The sequence below is a fragment of the Perca flavescens genome, chromosome 20, assembly GCF_004354835.1.
Source record: "Perca flavescens isolate YP-PL-M2 chromosome 20, PFLA_1.0, whole genome shotgun sequence".
Taxonomy (NCBI): Eukaryota; Metazoa; Chordata; class Actinopteri; order Perciformes; family Percidae; genus Perca; species Perca flavescens.
Genome location: NC_041350.1, coordinates 22,703,503 through 22,721,196, shown reverse-complemented (window position 1 = coordinate 22,721,196; position 17,694 = coordinate 22,703,503). Strand labels below are relative to the sequence as shown.

The following is a 17,694-nucleotide window of genomic DNA, read 5'->3' as shown; positions in this document are numbered from 1 at the left end:
CAGACATATAATCACATACAAGTGAGCACAATTCATGTGCATGTAGATATGTATATGGGAAATAAATAAATGAATATTAGACGGAATATTAGATAGCAGATAAACAACTATAGAACATTGGATACGATCAAGGCTAACGTAGAGAAGGATATATTTAATATTTAGATAGTGGGTTTGGGAAATAAAGTCACAAATAGTACACCTTTTACAGCTTCATTGTACCTTTTTGTGTTCTTACAGGTTCCAGGAAAAAGGAAACCTTGAGGTGCTGCTGTTTACAATCCAGAGTCGTATGAGAGCCAACAACCAGAGGGTCTACACGCCTAAAGAAGGAGCCCTGGTCGCGGATATCAACAGGGTGAGAAGGATCATGTTTCTTTTTCTTATCTATTACTCTTCAGATTATATCCTTGATTCATTGATTAATTTTTTGGTCTATAAAATATAAAAAATATTAAAAAAATATAAAAAATATTGCCCATCACAAAAGAAAATAGCTTGTTTTGTTCAACCAACAGTTGAAAACCTAAATATATTCAGTTTAGTATCATATAACACAATGAAAGCAGCAGAATCTCAAAATAAAAAAATGAAAACAGACTTGAGGCAGCCACATCTGGCTGCAGATGTTTTGCCTGATGTGTTTAAGATTGTGGTTGACTTTGAGGGATTTGCTGTTTCAGTTGTTTTATGTTTTTAGTGTTTTTGTGTATTCTGTGTTTGTATGTATGTGTGGTTGTACTGTTACTGTTTACTGTCTTGACCAGGACAAAAAGAGATGTTTAATCTCAGTGAGTCTCTTCCTGGTTAAATAAAGGTAAATAATAAATAATAAAGACTTAAACGATTAATTCCTTATCAAAATAAATGGACTAACCGATTACTCTGTAACGATTACCGATTACTAACTAATCACTTCGGCCCTAGTTTTAACAGACAGAATGTTTGGCTTTTTCATATGAAGTCTCTCTTTTGACAATCATGTAAAGGTCTCAGTTAGATGTGGTTTCTCAGTTAGATGGACAAAAATTCATTCCATTCATTTAGCACTGCGCAGTCCCGAGGCAACAATTAAACCACAAATGAATTGGATTATACTGGTAATACCGATGCATTACAGCAAACTGTACAATAAAAAAACATATCTTAAACATCACTGCAGGCACAAGAACATAAAACAAATGTGTCTCAAAAGAAAAAAGATAATGCTAACATGTCAGTAGCACAGCAAGGTTGGCATCCATTTTCCCCTGATATAGCTCAATATTAGACATTTGTTCACATGTATTGTAAATAGATCTAAAACAGTTAGTTGATTAATCTATTAGTAGACTGACAGTAACAATTTTGATAATCAATTAATAATTTAAGTCATAAATCAAGCAAAAATGTCCAATATTATCTGTTTATACCAGTTTTAAAGATGTGATAATGTGCTGTTTTCTGTGTTTAAAATCATTTCAAATTCAATGTCTGAGAGTATAAGTTGGACATAACAAGACATTTGAAGACATCTCGGGCTCTGTGAAGTTGTGATGGCCATTTTTCACAATTTGTTTGACATTTCATAGATCAAACTATTAATTTAAAAAAAAATCCATAATGAAAATAATTGTTATTTGCTGCCCTAATTGTAAGGTCCTAATGACAGGGTAATGCAGTGAGTAAATACTGTATGTTTGCTCAGTTGCATCAGCAAACATCTAGCCTACAGCACTTAATACCAACCAACTTCAGGAGTTGTTCTGTAGCTGTCCTTGACTACTGAGGTATATGTTGATGGGATCAAGTGAATAACTTCTAAACTGGAAATAGAAAGTATCACATTGCTACGACCTCCCTCCAAAACAACAAACATCATCTCATCATCTGTGTGCAGGCCTGGGAGCGCCTGGAGAGGGCGGAGCACGAGCGGGAGCGCGTCCTGAGAGACGAGCTGATCCGACAGGAGAAGCTGGAACAGATGGCCAGAAGATTCGACAGGAAGGCTGCCATGAGGGAGACCTGGCTCCTGGAGAACCAGAGACTCGTGGCTCAGGTAATACATCAACAACAAATACAGCAGAACTATATGATGCTATTATCTGATATTTGTTCTGATGTGTCTGTTGAAAAAGGCCTTGATCTCAATTACACTAACCAATTTAAATGAAATGACATGTATAACACTTTATTTCTTTTCTTTTTTTAACAATATTTGCATTAATTAATTGACACAGCAGGTTGTTTGCACACCTAATTATTTGTGATGAAAGGTAAAAGGCATAAACAGGTTGCCATGAAAAAATGGAGAGATGATGCCATCACTTCCAAGTAAAAAAATAGCAATTAGCAATTTACTTGTAAAAAATGTAAAAGAAGTTAAAAGAAAGGAAACATTTATCAGTTTGTAAACAAAATCAGTGGAAAATCAGTTGTTTTTTAAAGATTGTTTATGGCCATTTCTGCCTTTAATGATAGAACAGCTCAGACATGAAAGGGGAGAGAGGGGGGGAAGACATGCAGGAAAACCATCACAGGTCAGATTTGAACCCTGGACCTTCTGCATCGAGGAGTAAACCTCTGTATATGTGCGCCTGCTCTACAAACTGAGATAACCGGCACACATTATGGTTCTGTCAATAGTTTAATAGTTTTCCTATATTACACTGAGCGGTGGTTGTAACGCACAAAGATATGCTGCAATATGAAAGCAAAGGCATGGTAGAAGAAGTCCGCAAGCTAGTAAACAGAGATGTAAACAATGCTGGATTTAAAAAGCAAAAAAACAGCTCTGCAAATGTTTTGTGAGGAAGCAAACATATTTAGCACATTTGTTAGAGCTCAGGGATTTACACAATGAATGTACACATAACTTTTGGTTATTTACAAGAAAAGTCTACAGGGCACCGTTGAGTAAAAGATTACCTCACATTATCAAGATTCCACTACAGTTAAAAATGCAATTAAAATGGGTAGAATTAGTAAAAGTACACAAGTATTATTAGCATTAGACTTCTGTCTGAATTATGTCTTGTGCCCTGAGCACCTCTCTGCTCTCGTCTCCTCTCCTCAGGACAACTTTGGCTACGACCTGCCAGCAGTGGAGGCAGCGAAGAAAAAGCACGATGCCATTGAGACGGACATCGCTGCGTATGAGGAGCGTGTTCAGGTCTTGGTGGACATCTCGAAGGAGCTGGAGTCTGAGCGATACCATGACTCGAAACGCATTGACGTGCGGAAAGACAACATCCTGCGCCTGTGGGACTACCTGCAGGAGCTGCTGAAGGCTCGTAGAGCGCGTCTGGATAAGAACCTGACCCTGCAGAGAATCTTCCAGGAGATGCTCTACATCATCAGCTGGATGGACGACATGAAGGTGCAGCACAGGAGGCAACATTCATCAACTAATAACATTAATTTTCTAAACTCACTAAACTGATCGGGTTATTCTTTCCTTCTGTCTTTAGGCTCGACTTCTGTCTCCTGACTATGGGAAACACTTGCTGGAAGTGGAAGACTTGTTACAGAAACACGCTCTGTTAGAGAATGACATCGCTCTGCAGGCAGAGAGAGTGCAGACCGCCAGTGCTGCTGCTCTCAAGTTCGCCAACGGAGACAGTAAGTGCAGTGGCTCATCAGGCCTCTTGCTCCTGGTTTTGTTAGGAATGAGGACACTAAATTGATTGCAGACCATGGACCTTGACTAGGGCCGATTATTGAATCCCTATATATTTTTTAAGCACAAACCAAAAGGTGCCTGCAGCATTGAGCATATGAAAACTTGTATCATGAAATGCTTTGTCTGGTCTTGTTTACATATTCGTTGATCTTATATTTCCTAATATTTTATTTCATCAAAGTTCATGAATTGCTGCTTTTGTTACAAAACATTAATCTCTGCTGTGTTCATGAAGTTTAGCCTGTTTTGTTAAATGAACAAGAAAGGGTGTAGAAAAAGCTATTGAGAAAGTATTATTTTTTTGGCATCAGTATTAAAAAGCAGGTATTATATTGACACTGTTATTGAAAAATTTCAACCAATGCCTGAATCATACATTTTTGAGTTTGAACAGGCTGACAAACAGAACTTACACGTCATCTAACAAAATTATGGCATTTACACCTGCATTCAAAGTACATTAAGTGCAATTGATGTACATTTCTTTTATTTCAAACAAGCTACTAAATATAACAAACTTATAAAAGGTTGACTATGGCACAGTAGTTGCTGTTGTAACCCTGTGTAACAAACACATAAAGTTTTTAATGTGGTCCTTAATGTGGAGTTTGCTCTCCTCATGGTTGCTTAGGTTTCCTCCCATTGCAGATATTAGTAAATCAAGTGGTTTGGTCATAGAAATAAAAGTGTTTGTATGTGCAAATTCACTTCTACAATCTCTCATCATGTTCAGTATATGTGTGCCCTCCACACAGTTTATGCTATAGATACCAGCATCCCAGAAAAAAGTGAAATATAAAGTAGATATATATAACAATTATACTGTCCATTTTTCCCCCAGCCTACAAGCCATGTGATCCTCAGGTGATCCGCGACAGGGTGCAACACCTGGACTTGTGCTACCAGGAGCTTTGTGCCCTGGCGGCCCAGCGGAGGGCTCACTTGGAGCAGTCCCGCCGCTTCTGGTATTTCCTGTGGGAGGTGGCTGAGCTGGAGAGCTGGATTAGAGAGAAGGAGCACATTTTCTCCTCCCTGGATTATGGCAAGGACCTGACGAGCGTGCTGGTGCTGCAGAGCAAACACAGCGCCTTCGAGGACGAGCTCGGAGCCCGCCGTGCCAATCTGGACCAAGTCCTGGCCGAAGGAGATAAGATGATCCAGGCCAAGCACTTTGGCTCCCCGAAGGTTCAAGAGTGCATGGACGACATCAGTAGGCAATGGCAGCAGCTGGAGGAGCTGGCTGCATTTCGGAAACAGAACCTCCGGGACACCCAGAGGTTCTTCCAGTTTCAGGGAGACGCTGATGACCTCAAGGCCTGGCTGTTGGACGCAAAGAGGCAGATGAGCAGCGATGACGTCGGCCATGATGAGTACACCACCCAGCGGCTACTGAAGAAGCACAAGGACCTGAAGAATGAAACAATCAAGAACGGAGCCACCATAGATGCTCTATCCAAACAGGCCAATGCGCTGCCAGAGGAGCTACAAAACACCCCTGATATCCAGAGACGTCTGAAAGACATCAAGGACTTGTACATGGAGCTCATGTCTCTGGCTGACCTGAGACAGAAGAAGCTAGATGACGCTATGGCTCTGTACACCATCTTCAGTGAGACAGACGCCTGTGAGCTCTGGATGGGCCAGAAGGAGACGTGGTTGGTGGGATTAGAGGTGCCTGAGAAGCTGGAGGATCTGGAAGTAGTACAGAATAGGTACACAGAACAAATGTTGTTACCATTAAGGATATATCGATATATCGATTCAATCATCAATGATCCAATATATCGATACAAAGCGAAAATATCGATACATAGCGTCATCTTTAAGATGTGCCTTTATTTTGAAATTCCTACTTTATATTAATTTTTTTTTTTTTTTTTCTCTGGAAGGGCTTAGTAATGAAATTGTCAAATCATATTTTAGTTGCTTTTTATAAATATATATAAATGTAACTGATTGTGTTAAATGGGCTTATGTATCGTCCCGTATCGGTCGCAGGCCCCTGAATTGAATCAAATCCAAATTGTATCGTGGCAGACTTTGTGATATCATTAGATATTGTATTGTTGTCCAAAGAATCAATATAATATTGTATAATTATACAATATGTGATTTACACCCCTCGTTATTGTGCACTACTGAATTATCTTTTATATAGGTCTAGATTTAATTTTGTAATTCATAAAAATCTACACACTAAAGTTATACCAAATTAATGTTCAAAAAACAAAGCATATTTCTCTTACAGGTCTTGTTTTTATGGGGTTATGCATTATGTGCATTGTGCTGTTTTTATCTTAACTATCACTTTTCTTGTTTTCAGGTTGAGCATTCTAGCTCAAGATATGGCAAATGTTCAGTTGAGAGTCGATGATGTCAATAAAGCCGCGAAACAGCTCGAGGACAGCAGACACCCTCGTACCAAAGAGGTCAAAGAATGTCAGACGCGACTTAATAAGAGGTGCTTTGACTATATTATCTGTGCATTATACGTGTCATAAAGATTACTGTTTATTTGTACATCAGCATTTCTAATAAATTATTCAGTGTTAAACCTGAAATAAATAACATATGTTTAGGTTTTCTCTTTAGGTAACACTTTGTATTCTAGGTCTATAATTTCTTATTAATTTTCAACAGATGAAGTCTAAAGAAGTCTGTAATTTAGAACTAATTAGAGGTAAAATAGTGACAATTTGTGTACACTTGCTAGCCAGCTCTTTCAGTCAGTGCATAGCCATTCATCTGGACGTGCAGAAATGTGACATTTTCTACAGGGAAGATTATATGGAGGATATATAATATAAATCCAATAATAGTTGAATAATAAATACATTGACTACATTAACTTGAGTTCTTCCAAGGAAATTACTATCTTCCCTATAATTAGTATGAAATTACATGGTTCTTTCCATAAACTTTATAGGATTTACAGAAGATTGTTAGGATATAACTGATCAAGTAAAGCATTACTAAAGTTTAAACATGTATTTTAGGGCTCACGGCAGGGTATAAAACATACCCTAAGATATTATTAAAGTGATTTAAACATTCAATAAATAATTCTCCTTCAGGTGGGAGGCCTTCAAGGCCATGGTGGAGGACAAGAAGAGGAAAGTGGATTCTGCCGTTAGTCTGAACAACTACGGGCTGGAATGTGACGAGACAGGGACCTGGATCAGAGACAAGACACGGGTGATCGAGTCCACACAGGACTTGGGCAATGACCTGGCAGCCGTCATGACCATCCAGAGGAAACTGTTTGGCATGGAGAGAGATTTGGCCGCCATCGAGACCAAGCTTAACTTCCTGAGGAAAGAGGCCGACCAGCTGGCTAAGGACCACCCGGAGAATGCAGATGACATCTTGGCCCGCAGAGGGGAGCTGGACGCAGCCTGGGACACGCTAAGAAAGACCCTGAAAGACAGAGAGGACTCTTTGGGCGAGGTCAGCAAGTTACAGACCTTCCTCCAAGACATGGATGACTTCCAGTCCTGGCTTTTCAAGACCCAGAAGGCTGTGGCTTCGGAGGAAATGCCAGCCACTCTGCCGGAGGCCGAGGAGCAGCTCAGCCTTCATGACGCGGTGCGTGAAGACATAATCAACCACGAGGAGGACTATCACCGCGTGAGGGACACCGGTGCCCAGGTCACCCAGGGTCAGGAGGATGATCCTCAGTACCAGCAGCTGGAGCAGAGGCTGAAGGGGCTGGACCGTGGTTGGGTTGAACTGCAAAAGATGTGGGACAGCCGCAAGACCTTCCTGGACCAGGGTCTGGGCTTCCAGCAGTTCATGAGGGATGGCAAGGCTGTAGAGGCCATTCTCAACAACCAGGTAAAATAAGATTAGATTAGATTAGATTAGATTAGATTAGATTAGACAATTACAATGAATACAACAAAATTGCGAAAGCCCCTCCCAGCGGTGCTTAAAAAAAACTATATTGCACACATGCGTACGTTTATAACATAAAAACAACATTCATACAACAAATAACATTTATCATAAAACAAGGGCAGGTAGCTTGTGATAAATAATAAGTGTACTGCACAGATCTTAATGATAATATAATATTGCAAAGCTCAGCAAAATGAATTTAAGAACAATAATAAATGTGAAATATGGGGTGCAGAGTTATTATGTATTTAGAGTCTGGATGGCCAGCATGTACAGTACAGCATGTGTTTTGGAGTGAGACAATCTAAAGTAGGATCATGATTTTTCTCAAAATCTTCAGCTTCCGTAGAGTTAGGGTGAGCTATTTTTATGATGTGGTTAGTGATACTATAGGTATTTAAAAGATGTGGTTTGGAAGAATGCAGCACCGGTTGAGTGTCTCAAGGGTGCTTGTCTCTTTTCTTTTTTTGCTTTGTTTGCAGGAGTACACTTTGGCCCACATAGACAAGCCCGACAACTTGGCTGGGGCAGAGAAAGCTTTGAAGAAGCATGAGGACTTTTTGAGCACCATGGAGGCCAACGAGGACAAAATTGACGGCACTCTGCAGGGGGGGCAGCGGCTGGTGGACAGCAACAACCTGTACTCTGGGAAAATGCAGGACAAAATGGACTCAATCCGAGATAGGTCAGTTGTTTTTTTAAGTCAATATAATTTCAATAAAGTGTTGTTAAAAGGGCTATTTAAAAGTAGAAATTGATTATGATATTGTGGTACTTCTGAGAAAGCTTTGACATGATTTCAGCCACATTCCTGAACAGATTTCGACTTAAAGAGGTCTTCTTTCTCTGTTTGTTTCTTTCCCACAATCACTGTAGATTTTCTAACTGGTTCTGGTCAGGGAAATGGTGAATGAATGTATTTAATGAAATGTTCTAATCAATGCTCCTAACTTAGGAGTAAAACACTAACTTTTTCGCAGAGTGTAAGTAATAAGACATGTTTATCAAACAACTTACTCCTACATTATTAACCACATTTATGCTCTGTCATAAGGAACAGACAATCAGGCACTACTACTCAGTGATGTATTCACTGCAAAAACAAGTGATACATTGTTATATGTACAGTATCAATATATATATGTTGAATTTCACAAAAATACCCAGATGAAATTATACAATTATGCACAGCTTTCCATGCCCACTCAACCCCCACCCTCCACCCCATATATTTATAATATTCAAATAAGAATTACTATTGGAAACTGTACTGCAGTGATCTAGTATTCACTCTTAACCAACTTTAGAGACTTTATCATCACTCAAGTCCAACATTTCACTTATAGACATTTGATAAATACTGTATGGGTCCTGATCTTATGTGGAAAAATAAATCTTTTTCAGTCTTATTTATACTTCTTCATGGTTTCAACCGTGTCTGGCATGTAACAAACCGGCACAGCAGTGAAACAGCTTTCTTATCACTGTATCATTAGTGCCAACGTGAGGCAGCAGAGAGGGCATGGGAGCCTGACCCATTAACTCCCACAATTCAGCTCAGTAGACAGGCGCCCGCAATAATGGATATTGATCTTTGAGTAAGAGCTATTCTTCACGGTGTAGCAGAGAAACAGATGACTGTTTTGGGGTTACTGTGTCAGGTATTTTTTTCTGTGTGGAGGAGGAGCTCATGATCAATGATTCACCCTCTCTTGGTTGTTCAGTGTTGCCTCCTGTTATGTCACTGAGCGAGATGTTTCATTAAAAGGCGGAGTCAGTCTGGGGTTGTATTTCTAATGTTTTTTGGTTGCTTTCGTTATTTTTGTGTTTGGCCTCCAGGCATAACAAGAATAAGAGAAGAGCCCAGGAAGTGTCAGAAAAGCTCAGAGACAACCGCGACCTGCAGCACTTCCTGCAAAACACTCAGGATGTAAGTTCACCGTCAGTTTACTGTTAATCACTGGGTAACATCAATTAGTACACTAATTATTAGCTTCATTATTCTTCACCGAGACTTGACACCACAGTGTTGATTATTGTAGATAATTTGTCGAACACACACTGCGTTGTTTATATTAACACAGTGGTACTTGATGAGACTTTCTGCGACTAAATTTATATCTTCCCTATTTGGGATAGGGGTCCCATTTGGCTAATTGGTAAATGTTCTGTTTGCAAAAGATAAAGGAGTAAATCCTGCTCAAAGAAAGTCACCCCTGCACACATTTAAAATGCTGACGTTTCCATGACTTTCATAAGTTTTTCAACCGTACGTGCCTGAATCTTAGTTGTTAATTTGAATCTTTTTTGTCTGTTGCTAATCCCTGATACTCACTCTCCTTTCCCATGCTTCAGCTGACTGTGTGGATCAACGAGAAAATGCTCACAGCTCAGGACACGTCGTACGATGAGGCCAGGAACCTCCACAGCAAATGGCTGAAACATCAGGCCTTCATGGCTGAGCTGGCCTCCAACAAGGACTGGCTCAACAAAGTAGACCAGGTTAGTAACGCTGTGTATGAGAGAGGGATGTTGATATAAAAATACTTTTTCTGACATATTTGGCATATATTAGGAGATACCTGAACAATTACGGACACAGGGTAACTTGGAAAATGCATTTTTATTTTGTTTCACCGTGCCTTAAGCATTAAGTATCGATTAAGTCTCTGTTATCTTTGTTTTATAAAAGATTATTAGCACAAGACTTAAACAAATGATGCAGCTGTAAATCTTATCAACATTTTATTCACCCTTTTATTGACTTTTTCCTGCTCCATTAGTAGCTTCAGGTAAAACTTCAGGTGATATTTTTTTCTCAGTGGAGCATTTTTGTAACAAAATCATCTTCTCTCTGTGTTTTTGTGTATGCAGGAGGGTCAGGAGCTCATGGAGTCCAAGCCTGAGTTTGAGCCCATCGTGAAGGAGCGTCTGGCCAAACTCCACGAGCTTTGGGACAAGCTGGAGTCCACAACCCAGGAGAAAGCCCGGCTGCTGTTTGATGCCAACCGCTCGGAGCTTTTCGACCAGAGCATAACTGATATGAAGAAGTGGCTCGGGGGGCTGCAGCAGCAGCTGCAGAGCGGAGACGAGGATGTCAGAGACTTGACTAAAGCCAACATCCTGCTCAAGAAGCATCAGGTCTGTGTTTCTGTTGCATTTACTGTATATACTGGAGATTTGTATGCTTAGTGTGTCTGCAATGCGCTTCTTAAATCACTTGTAGTTAAATCTCACCATGAGAGTGAATACATTATACAAAGTAGTTTTAGCTTTAGCTTATGCGCTTTCTGAGGATTAACTTTGAGTGAATGAGCACCTGTGTCGGATCTGTATTGGTGTTTACTGTTGGCATCTGAACACAACAAACGTCGTATAAATGTTAATGTGAAACTAGAACACGGCTACAACCATAAATCTTCGAAATTAGTTTACATTCGGTGTTGCATTGGTAAAAGCTTCATGACATCTGGTAACAACTGCAAGACAAACCCTCCACTACATTCTGATTAGGCTCTTGAAAGGCTATTCATCTTTTTCTCTAATCGTATCGCCCTAACCAGATGACAGAGAACCAGGTGCGTGACCGGGCGCGGGAGCTGGAGGAGCTCCAGGAGGCCACCAGGAAGCACGGCGGAGGCAGGGAGGACCAGCCGGAGCTGGAGGCCGAGCAGCAGGCCCTGCAGAGGGACTTCCAGCAGCTCCTCACGCCGCTGGCCCAGCGCAAGGGCAAGCTGGAGGCCGCCAAGGCTGTCCATCAGTTTTACAGAGACCTGGCCGATGAGCTTGTAAGCGTGGATCCAATTTCAGAGCAAATTAAACTGTTGAAACTCCCTGTGCTCTCACAAAATGATTGATAGCACAACATTTGAGTAAGGATGATAGATTATTTTAAAGAAGCTGGATTAATGTTGGCTTTTGAATGACAGCATGATAACACCTTTTGGGAAATATTGAAGCCTTAACTTCAGAGGGAAGATTCTCCCCAAAAATATAATAACTTATTAACTTGCAAATTAAGTTTTCAAGTATAGTATGTGCACTTAGTATGCAAGACAGTTAGACCACCAGCTCTCGCCATGAAATTGACACTGCAGGTGAATCTGGGTAAAAAGCTTTGATCCCTTTTTTGTTTCACTGCCTAAATCCACTTCAGTCAGCTTAAAGAAGGCGTATTACTGTTTGAGATGTTGAAAGCATTTCATAATATATAAGGGGTAAAATTCAGTATAAGAAACGTGGTCTTAACATCTTTTCTACTCTGTGTACATCTGAGATCTGAACAGCTGTTCCTTAACAGAAACCAGTCGCTACTATTTTCTCTTTTCATTGTCATGATCTTCTTCTTCTTCTTCTTCTTCTTCTTCTTCTTCTTCTTCTTCTTCTTCTTCTTCTCTCTCAGCTCTGGATTGAGGAGAGGATGCCCCTGGCAATGTCACAAGAGCATGGCAACAATCTTCAAACTGTGCAAATGCTGCTGAAGAAGAACCAGGTGAGGGGCTTGTCTGTAGGAAAAGAGTTGTGGGAAACTTGTAAATTCTTACTTTTGAAAAAATCTTCTGACATTATTGTCTTGATTAATTGTTCTGATTAAGGTCTAGAAAAATTTCAAAACGTGAAAAATGCCCCTCTTAATTCTCTAGAGACCCTAGAGATGACCTTTGTTCCACCAACAGTTCAAAAGCCCAAAAGATTCAGTTTACAATTATATATGACAAAGAAAAGCAGAAAATCCTGGAACAACAAATGTTGGCAGTGTTTCACTATTTTTGCTTGAAAAAAGACAAACATATTATCAATCCATTATCAAAATAGTTTTTTTCAAAGATTATTTCTCTGTCAATTGTACTGTGCAGTAAACTCATTTTCAAAAGCCAGTCAACATAGTATCCATTACCTATACTTTAAAAGCAAAGAAAACAACGTATCCTCGAATACATTTAGTCTGTTTGTTTCTGTATATATATATATCACAAAAGTATAAACGATTGATGTGTGAAGTTCTTTAAAAAATAAAAGCAGTTGCAGAGGTAGTTTACAGCCACTTGCACACCATCATATCGTCTCTAGTGCGTTGCCTTACACTTTACACTGTCTTCTTCTCTGTCCGTCAGACGTTGCAGAGGGAGATCGAGGGCCACCAGCCTCGCGTCGATGAAGTGCTAGAGCGAGGAAGGAGGATGGCGGCGGCCGCCAGCGCAGAGGGCAGACCGGAGGCGGAGCGAATCACGGACCAACTGAAGGAGTTGGAGGAGGCGTGGGCCCGGCTGAACGACGAGATGACCAAGCGCAGGGAGAGGCTGAGCGGCTCCAGCTCGGCCCAGCATTACTACAACGACGCGGACGAGGCCGAAGCTTGGATAGGGGAGCAGGAGCTTTACATGATCGCGGATGAAAAGGCCAAGGTGAGGAGCAGAGCACGTGACAGACCAAGAATTAATCAGGAAAGTGACTGTAGATGTCTGAAACAGATCTCATTATCTAAATCAAAACAAAGTATCATCATGTTGTACAAATAATAAGTGGCACTGCATATATTAACATGATTACAGGGTTTTCTTCAATTAATTTGACACGCTTTTTTGTAAGTGGCAGCCTCTATTAAGAGCTCATTTGGAGTATTTTGTTTTGCTTTGATGTTTAGTGTCCTTTCCCTTTTTTTCCACATAATTTCATTAACTGTTTTGCTTTTGCCTCCTCCTCCTCCTCTTTCATCTCTCCAGGATGAGCAGAGTGCCATGCTGATGCTGAAGCGCCACATGATCCTTAAGCAAGCCGTGGATGACTATACTTACTCCATTCAGAGGCTGGCTGACCGTGCCCAAAAAATGTTTGCTGAGGACCATCCTGATGGGTTTGTGCTTTGATCATTTGATGTAAACACTGAAAAAATTACATCTGAGGATGCTAATTCACTCATGTTGTCCCAGTCAGTTGTGGTTTATGGCAATAAGAGACACAAGCATGTAAAGTGTGATAATTCCTGTATCCTAATCACACGCCTCATCTAGAGCAAACCTAAATCTCTTTGCCATTTTCTCCGTCCTCCCTGTATCTCGTTTCCTTCCATCCTCTCCTTTTACTTTGTCTGCAGTGAGGAGATCATCAGGCGACAGGGCCAGGTGGATAAGCAGTACGCAGGGCTGAAGGAGCTGGCAGAGGACCGCAGGAAGAAGCTGGACCACACCTTCCACCACTTCCTGCTGAGCCGAGAGGTAGAGGACCTGGAACACTGGATCGCAGAGAGAGACGTGGTGGCCTCCTCTCAGGAGATGGGCCAGGACCTGGACCACGTCACGGTATTATTCACAAAAACTGAGAAAACATTATTGCACATACAGAGGGAGAAACCGAGGGAGACACTTAATAAAATTCTCTAGGACTTACTTTGCACCAACAGGCAAAAAACTTGAGAGCTCATATTTCACCAAAATCAGCTTTTTATCATCTCAAAAGTATAACAAAAGTGTGACCATTTCTCACTCTGAGTGACGCAGGGAGATGGATGCTTCTATATCATGCAGGATTTTATCTATGTAACAGTTTTTTTAAATTTCATTTTCATCATTTTAATTTTTTGTGTGGATTAGTCTCAAACTGTTTTACTGTTTACATTTGACTTATTGTCAGCTCTGTAAAGCACTTTGAATTGCAGTGTACCTGTATTAAAGGTGCTATGCTAATAATGTTTGATTGATATAGTAGAGGTGTTTAAATACACATTTAGCTGCACGTGGCAGTTTCTTATGTCGCAACCCATTTTATCTCATTTTGGAGCTGTTTTACTGCTTACTGACTAGAATTTCTACAATAAAGGGAACAGAAAAATAAGTGTCTCATACACAAGAGAAAAGCAAGGGGATGGTTTTCCTATCTTATTATATCATATTTAGCTTTTATGCTTTTGCTTCTTTTAGTGTAAAGTGATCACAGACCATCTGTTTTGAGAAACACATGATGCGGGATTTCTTGGTTGGGTATACAAGTCAAATAGTTTCTTCTGCTGCCATATGGGCTCCCAGCTTGCACATTGTCCTGTGCAACTTTAAAACAAAATGCAATTTGTAATTCCATACAACATTTTTTGTTGTTACCTGTAATTTTTCAAAAACATATCTGTCCTTTCCCTTCAGCTTCTGAGGGATAAGTTCCGTGAGTTTGCGCGGGAGACGGGGATGGTGGGTCAGGAGCGAGTGGACATGGTCAACGAGACGATAGACGAGCTGATCGAAGCCGGCCACACCGAGGCAGCCGCCATGGCAGAGTGGAAGGACACCATCAATGAGAGCTGGGCTGATCTGCTGGAGCTCATCGACACTCGCGCTCAGCTCCTCACTACATCTTATGAACTGCTCAAGTAAGGAAAACAGTATTGATACACCAGACCATGATCCGAAAGACGGCATGTAAATTTGGAATCATGCCATTAAGATTTTCTGTCTAATCCTGCAATCTAACATAAACTGTGACAACAAGTGAGAATGATATTGATATCTGGAGCAATTAATGATATTAATGATATAAAACACCTGGATACAATAACACTGTCTTCACTTGAACATGACAACTTTGCATTGATTATATTAGGTACAACGATACATGTGATGATAATACAAACAGAGCCAAAGCGACTGAGAGAACAATCCCTTTTGTTTTAAGGTACTTTGACGATGGGAAGGAGCTAGTGGTGCAGATCCACGAAAAGCAGAAAGAGCTGCCCGAAGATGTGGGAGAGGACTTTAGCAAAGCCGAGTCCTTCCACAGAATGCACGCCGCCTTTGAGAGAGACATCACCGCTCTAGGAAAACAGGTACAACACAGGGGATCAGCCCTTTTACACAGCAGGCAGCAGCCAAAAGGCAACCTTTGATGATTCATATCTAGAGGGAGGAGATAGTGCTGCAATATTTGGGCAACTGTGAAAATTTTTTTCAAAGGGTAAGAAGCCATAAATGCTGGTCCAACGGGGGGATTTTTACATTGGTTTCAGCCTCTTGATCCCATCGCTCAGGGATGAACAACCAGTTGATAAGATTTAGGTAAATCAAGCTGTAGTACTCAATACTTTTATTTTAACAATATGTGAAAATAATATATGTAATGTGAAATCTGAGTATCATACCCACATAGAATGATCACCCCACTCTGCTGTTTCCCTTAGCTTTATCCTTTAAATAGCTTTAAGTAACACCTGTGTAGGTTGCATTTTGCACCACGATTGGCCTCCAAACTAGTTGTGATGTCACAAGTCCTGTTCATACCCCCCCCCCACACACACACACACACACACATACATCAACTCTGCACCAAACATCCATTTAAAGTAACAATAATCAAACCCATTTTCAAATGGAGGGACACTTTTTTATTTTTATGATTTACTTCAATGATTTCACTTGTGATTCTCCTTCCTCCAGGTTCAACAGTTCCAGGAGACCGCTTCACGGCTTCATGCCCAGTATGCAGGGGGCCAAGCGGAGTCCATCCAGGCTACAGAACGAGAGGTGGTGGAAGCCTGGAAGGGCCTGCTGGACGCCTGCGACGGCCGCAGAGCGCAACTGGTGGACACAGCTGAGAAGTTCCGCTTTTTCACCATGGTGCGAGACCTGATGGCCTGGATGGAGAGCATCATCCAGCAAATAGAGACTCAGGAGAAACCCAGGTGAGCACAGCCCGGACAAAGACTTCACAGTTTGATTGCTGCTAATTCCAAACACCAAGGGGATGCAACTGACATCGGATTCAGATAGTAATGATTTGTGGGGAAAGATGAATAAAAAAAGCCCACATTTGAACTGAGTTAAATCAATTTTTACAGGGAGTATTTCTGTATGCATATATACATATTTTTATTTTATTTTTTGATGATAGGTGGAAACAGAAAAAAATGGTTTACTGAGTAATAAGATGTAAGCTCAAACTAATTAATTAATACAACTAAAATGTCAAATTATCAACATTGATTTCTGCCATTTCCAAAGGCTGTTATCTCTCAAAAGATTTATATTTTGAGCTTTAGTATATTATCACTTTATCTTACTAGCAGAATGTATATTGTACAACTGCAGTATTTATGTACTAGTTATAGACACTGTAAACGTGCCAGAGCATGGTCATTACTGCTGCAGTTCCAGTCCCTACCAATAGAGGTAGATAAACGTCATGTATCCCTGTTCACTAAATATCCTTCCCTCTGCGTTAGGGATGTCTCATCCGTGGAGCTCCTGCAGAAGTATCACCAGGGGATCCGCTCAGAGATCGAGGCCAGGGGAGCAAAATTCACTGACTGCATAGACCTCGGCAAAGCCCTGCTGACACGCAAGCACCGAGACTCTGCTGAGGTAAGGCTTCGTGAGCAAAGACAGCCTCTTTTCATCCTCAGCTGGGCCTCAAATTGCTGCTTTCATTAGATTTAATTACTTTTCTGGGAGTGATTGTTCTTGTCTGGCACAATGGAACCAATTGGATTGCCACGAAAGAAAAAATTCCACTCATCTTACACTCATCAGGGAGACTATAAAGCAAACACTAATTAGAAATGGAATAGCCAAAAGAATTTAAATGAGCAATTGACCCCGGCCTGAATTTAACGTGTGGTTAATTACTTCACAATACTAATTCTTAGAGGATAATAGCCAGCCTTGGGGCTGAGTTGTTTAATAATGCTGATATGTAACTGCGACTTCTAACTGCTTGTGTCAGATCAAAGAGAAGCTGGTGCAGCTGATGGAGAAAAGGAAGGAGATGATGTTCAAGTGGGATGACAGATGGGACTGGCTCAGACTCTGTGAGTAAAACCACTCTAACCTCCACCATAAAAACAAATCCTGTACATACATTATTCCTTTTCAAATCTATACCTGCCCAAAGTCAAATGACCAACTGATGTGAATAATGTACAAATGTACAAACCTTTGCACATGAAAGAGCACTGTGGCTTTTGTTCCTCAAAACACTCAGAATCCATTGAGCATCTTTTGTTGCAGTCTGACACAGCGCCTTCTCTAACACCGGGTGATCCCTTCAACTATACTTTGGAATTATATATTCACTTTTAAATGTTTCCTATATGCGTCTCTGTTTTTTAAACCTCCATAAACAGCATATACAGTCGAGAGAAAATGCTACGAGATATT

The 17,694-nt window shown here is 40.7% G+C and overlaps 1 protein-coding gene across 1 annotated transcript in view; it reads left to right on the top strand.

The window, feature by feature from the left end:
• Positions 1-17,694, top strand: part of sptb (spectrin, beta, erythrocytic) — a 75,832-nt gene that overhangs the window by 23,230 nt on the left and 34,908 nt on the right. The window contains exons 10-30 of the mRNA XM_028566721.1: positions 241-358; positions 1,880-2,038; positions 3,056-3,358; positions 3,450-3,600; positions 4,503-5,373; positions 5,985-6,122; positions 6,736-7,495; positions 8,041-8,243; positions 9,398-9,488; positions 9,914-10,060; positions 10,433-10,699; positions 11,122-11,346; positions 11,961-12,050; positions 12,673-12,963; positions 13,282-13,412; positions 13,653-13,857; positions 14,692-14,915; positions 15,218-15,368; positions 15,976-16,220; positions 16,761-16,899; positions 17,261-17,345. Coding sequence (XP_028422522.1) covers positions 241-358; positions 1,880-2,038; positions 3,056-3,358; positions 3,450-3,600; positions 4,503-5,373; positions 5,985-6,122; positions 6,736-7,495; positions 8,041-8,243; positions 9,398-9,488; positions 9,914-10,060; positions 10,433-10,699; positions 11,122-11,346; positions 11,961-12,050; positions 12,673-12,963; positions 13,282-13,412; positions 13,653-13,857; positions 14,692-14,915; positions 15,218-15,368; positions 15,976-16,220; positions 16,761-16,899; positions 17,261-17,345 — 4,994 coding nt within the window. The remainder of the gene's footprint in view (positions 1-240; positions 359-1,879; positions 2,039-3,055; positions 3,359-3,449; positions 3,601-4,502; positions 5,374-5,984; positions 6,123-6,735; positions 7,496-8,040; positions 8,244-9,397; positions 9,489-9,913; positions 10,061-10,432; positions 10,700-11,121; positions 11,347-11,960; positions 12,051-12,672; positions 12,964-13,281; positions 13,413-13,652; positions 13,858-14,691; positions 14,916-15,217; positions 15,369-15,975; positions 16,221-16,760; positions 16,900-17,260; positions 17,346-17,694) is intronic.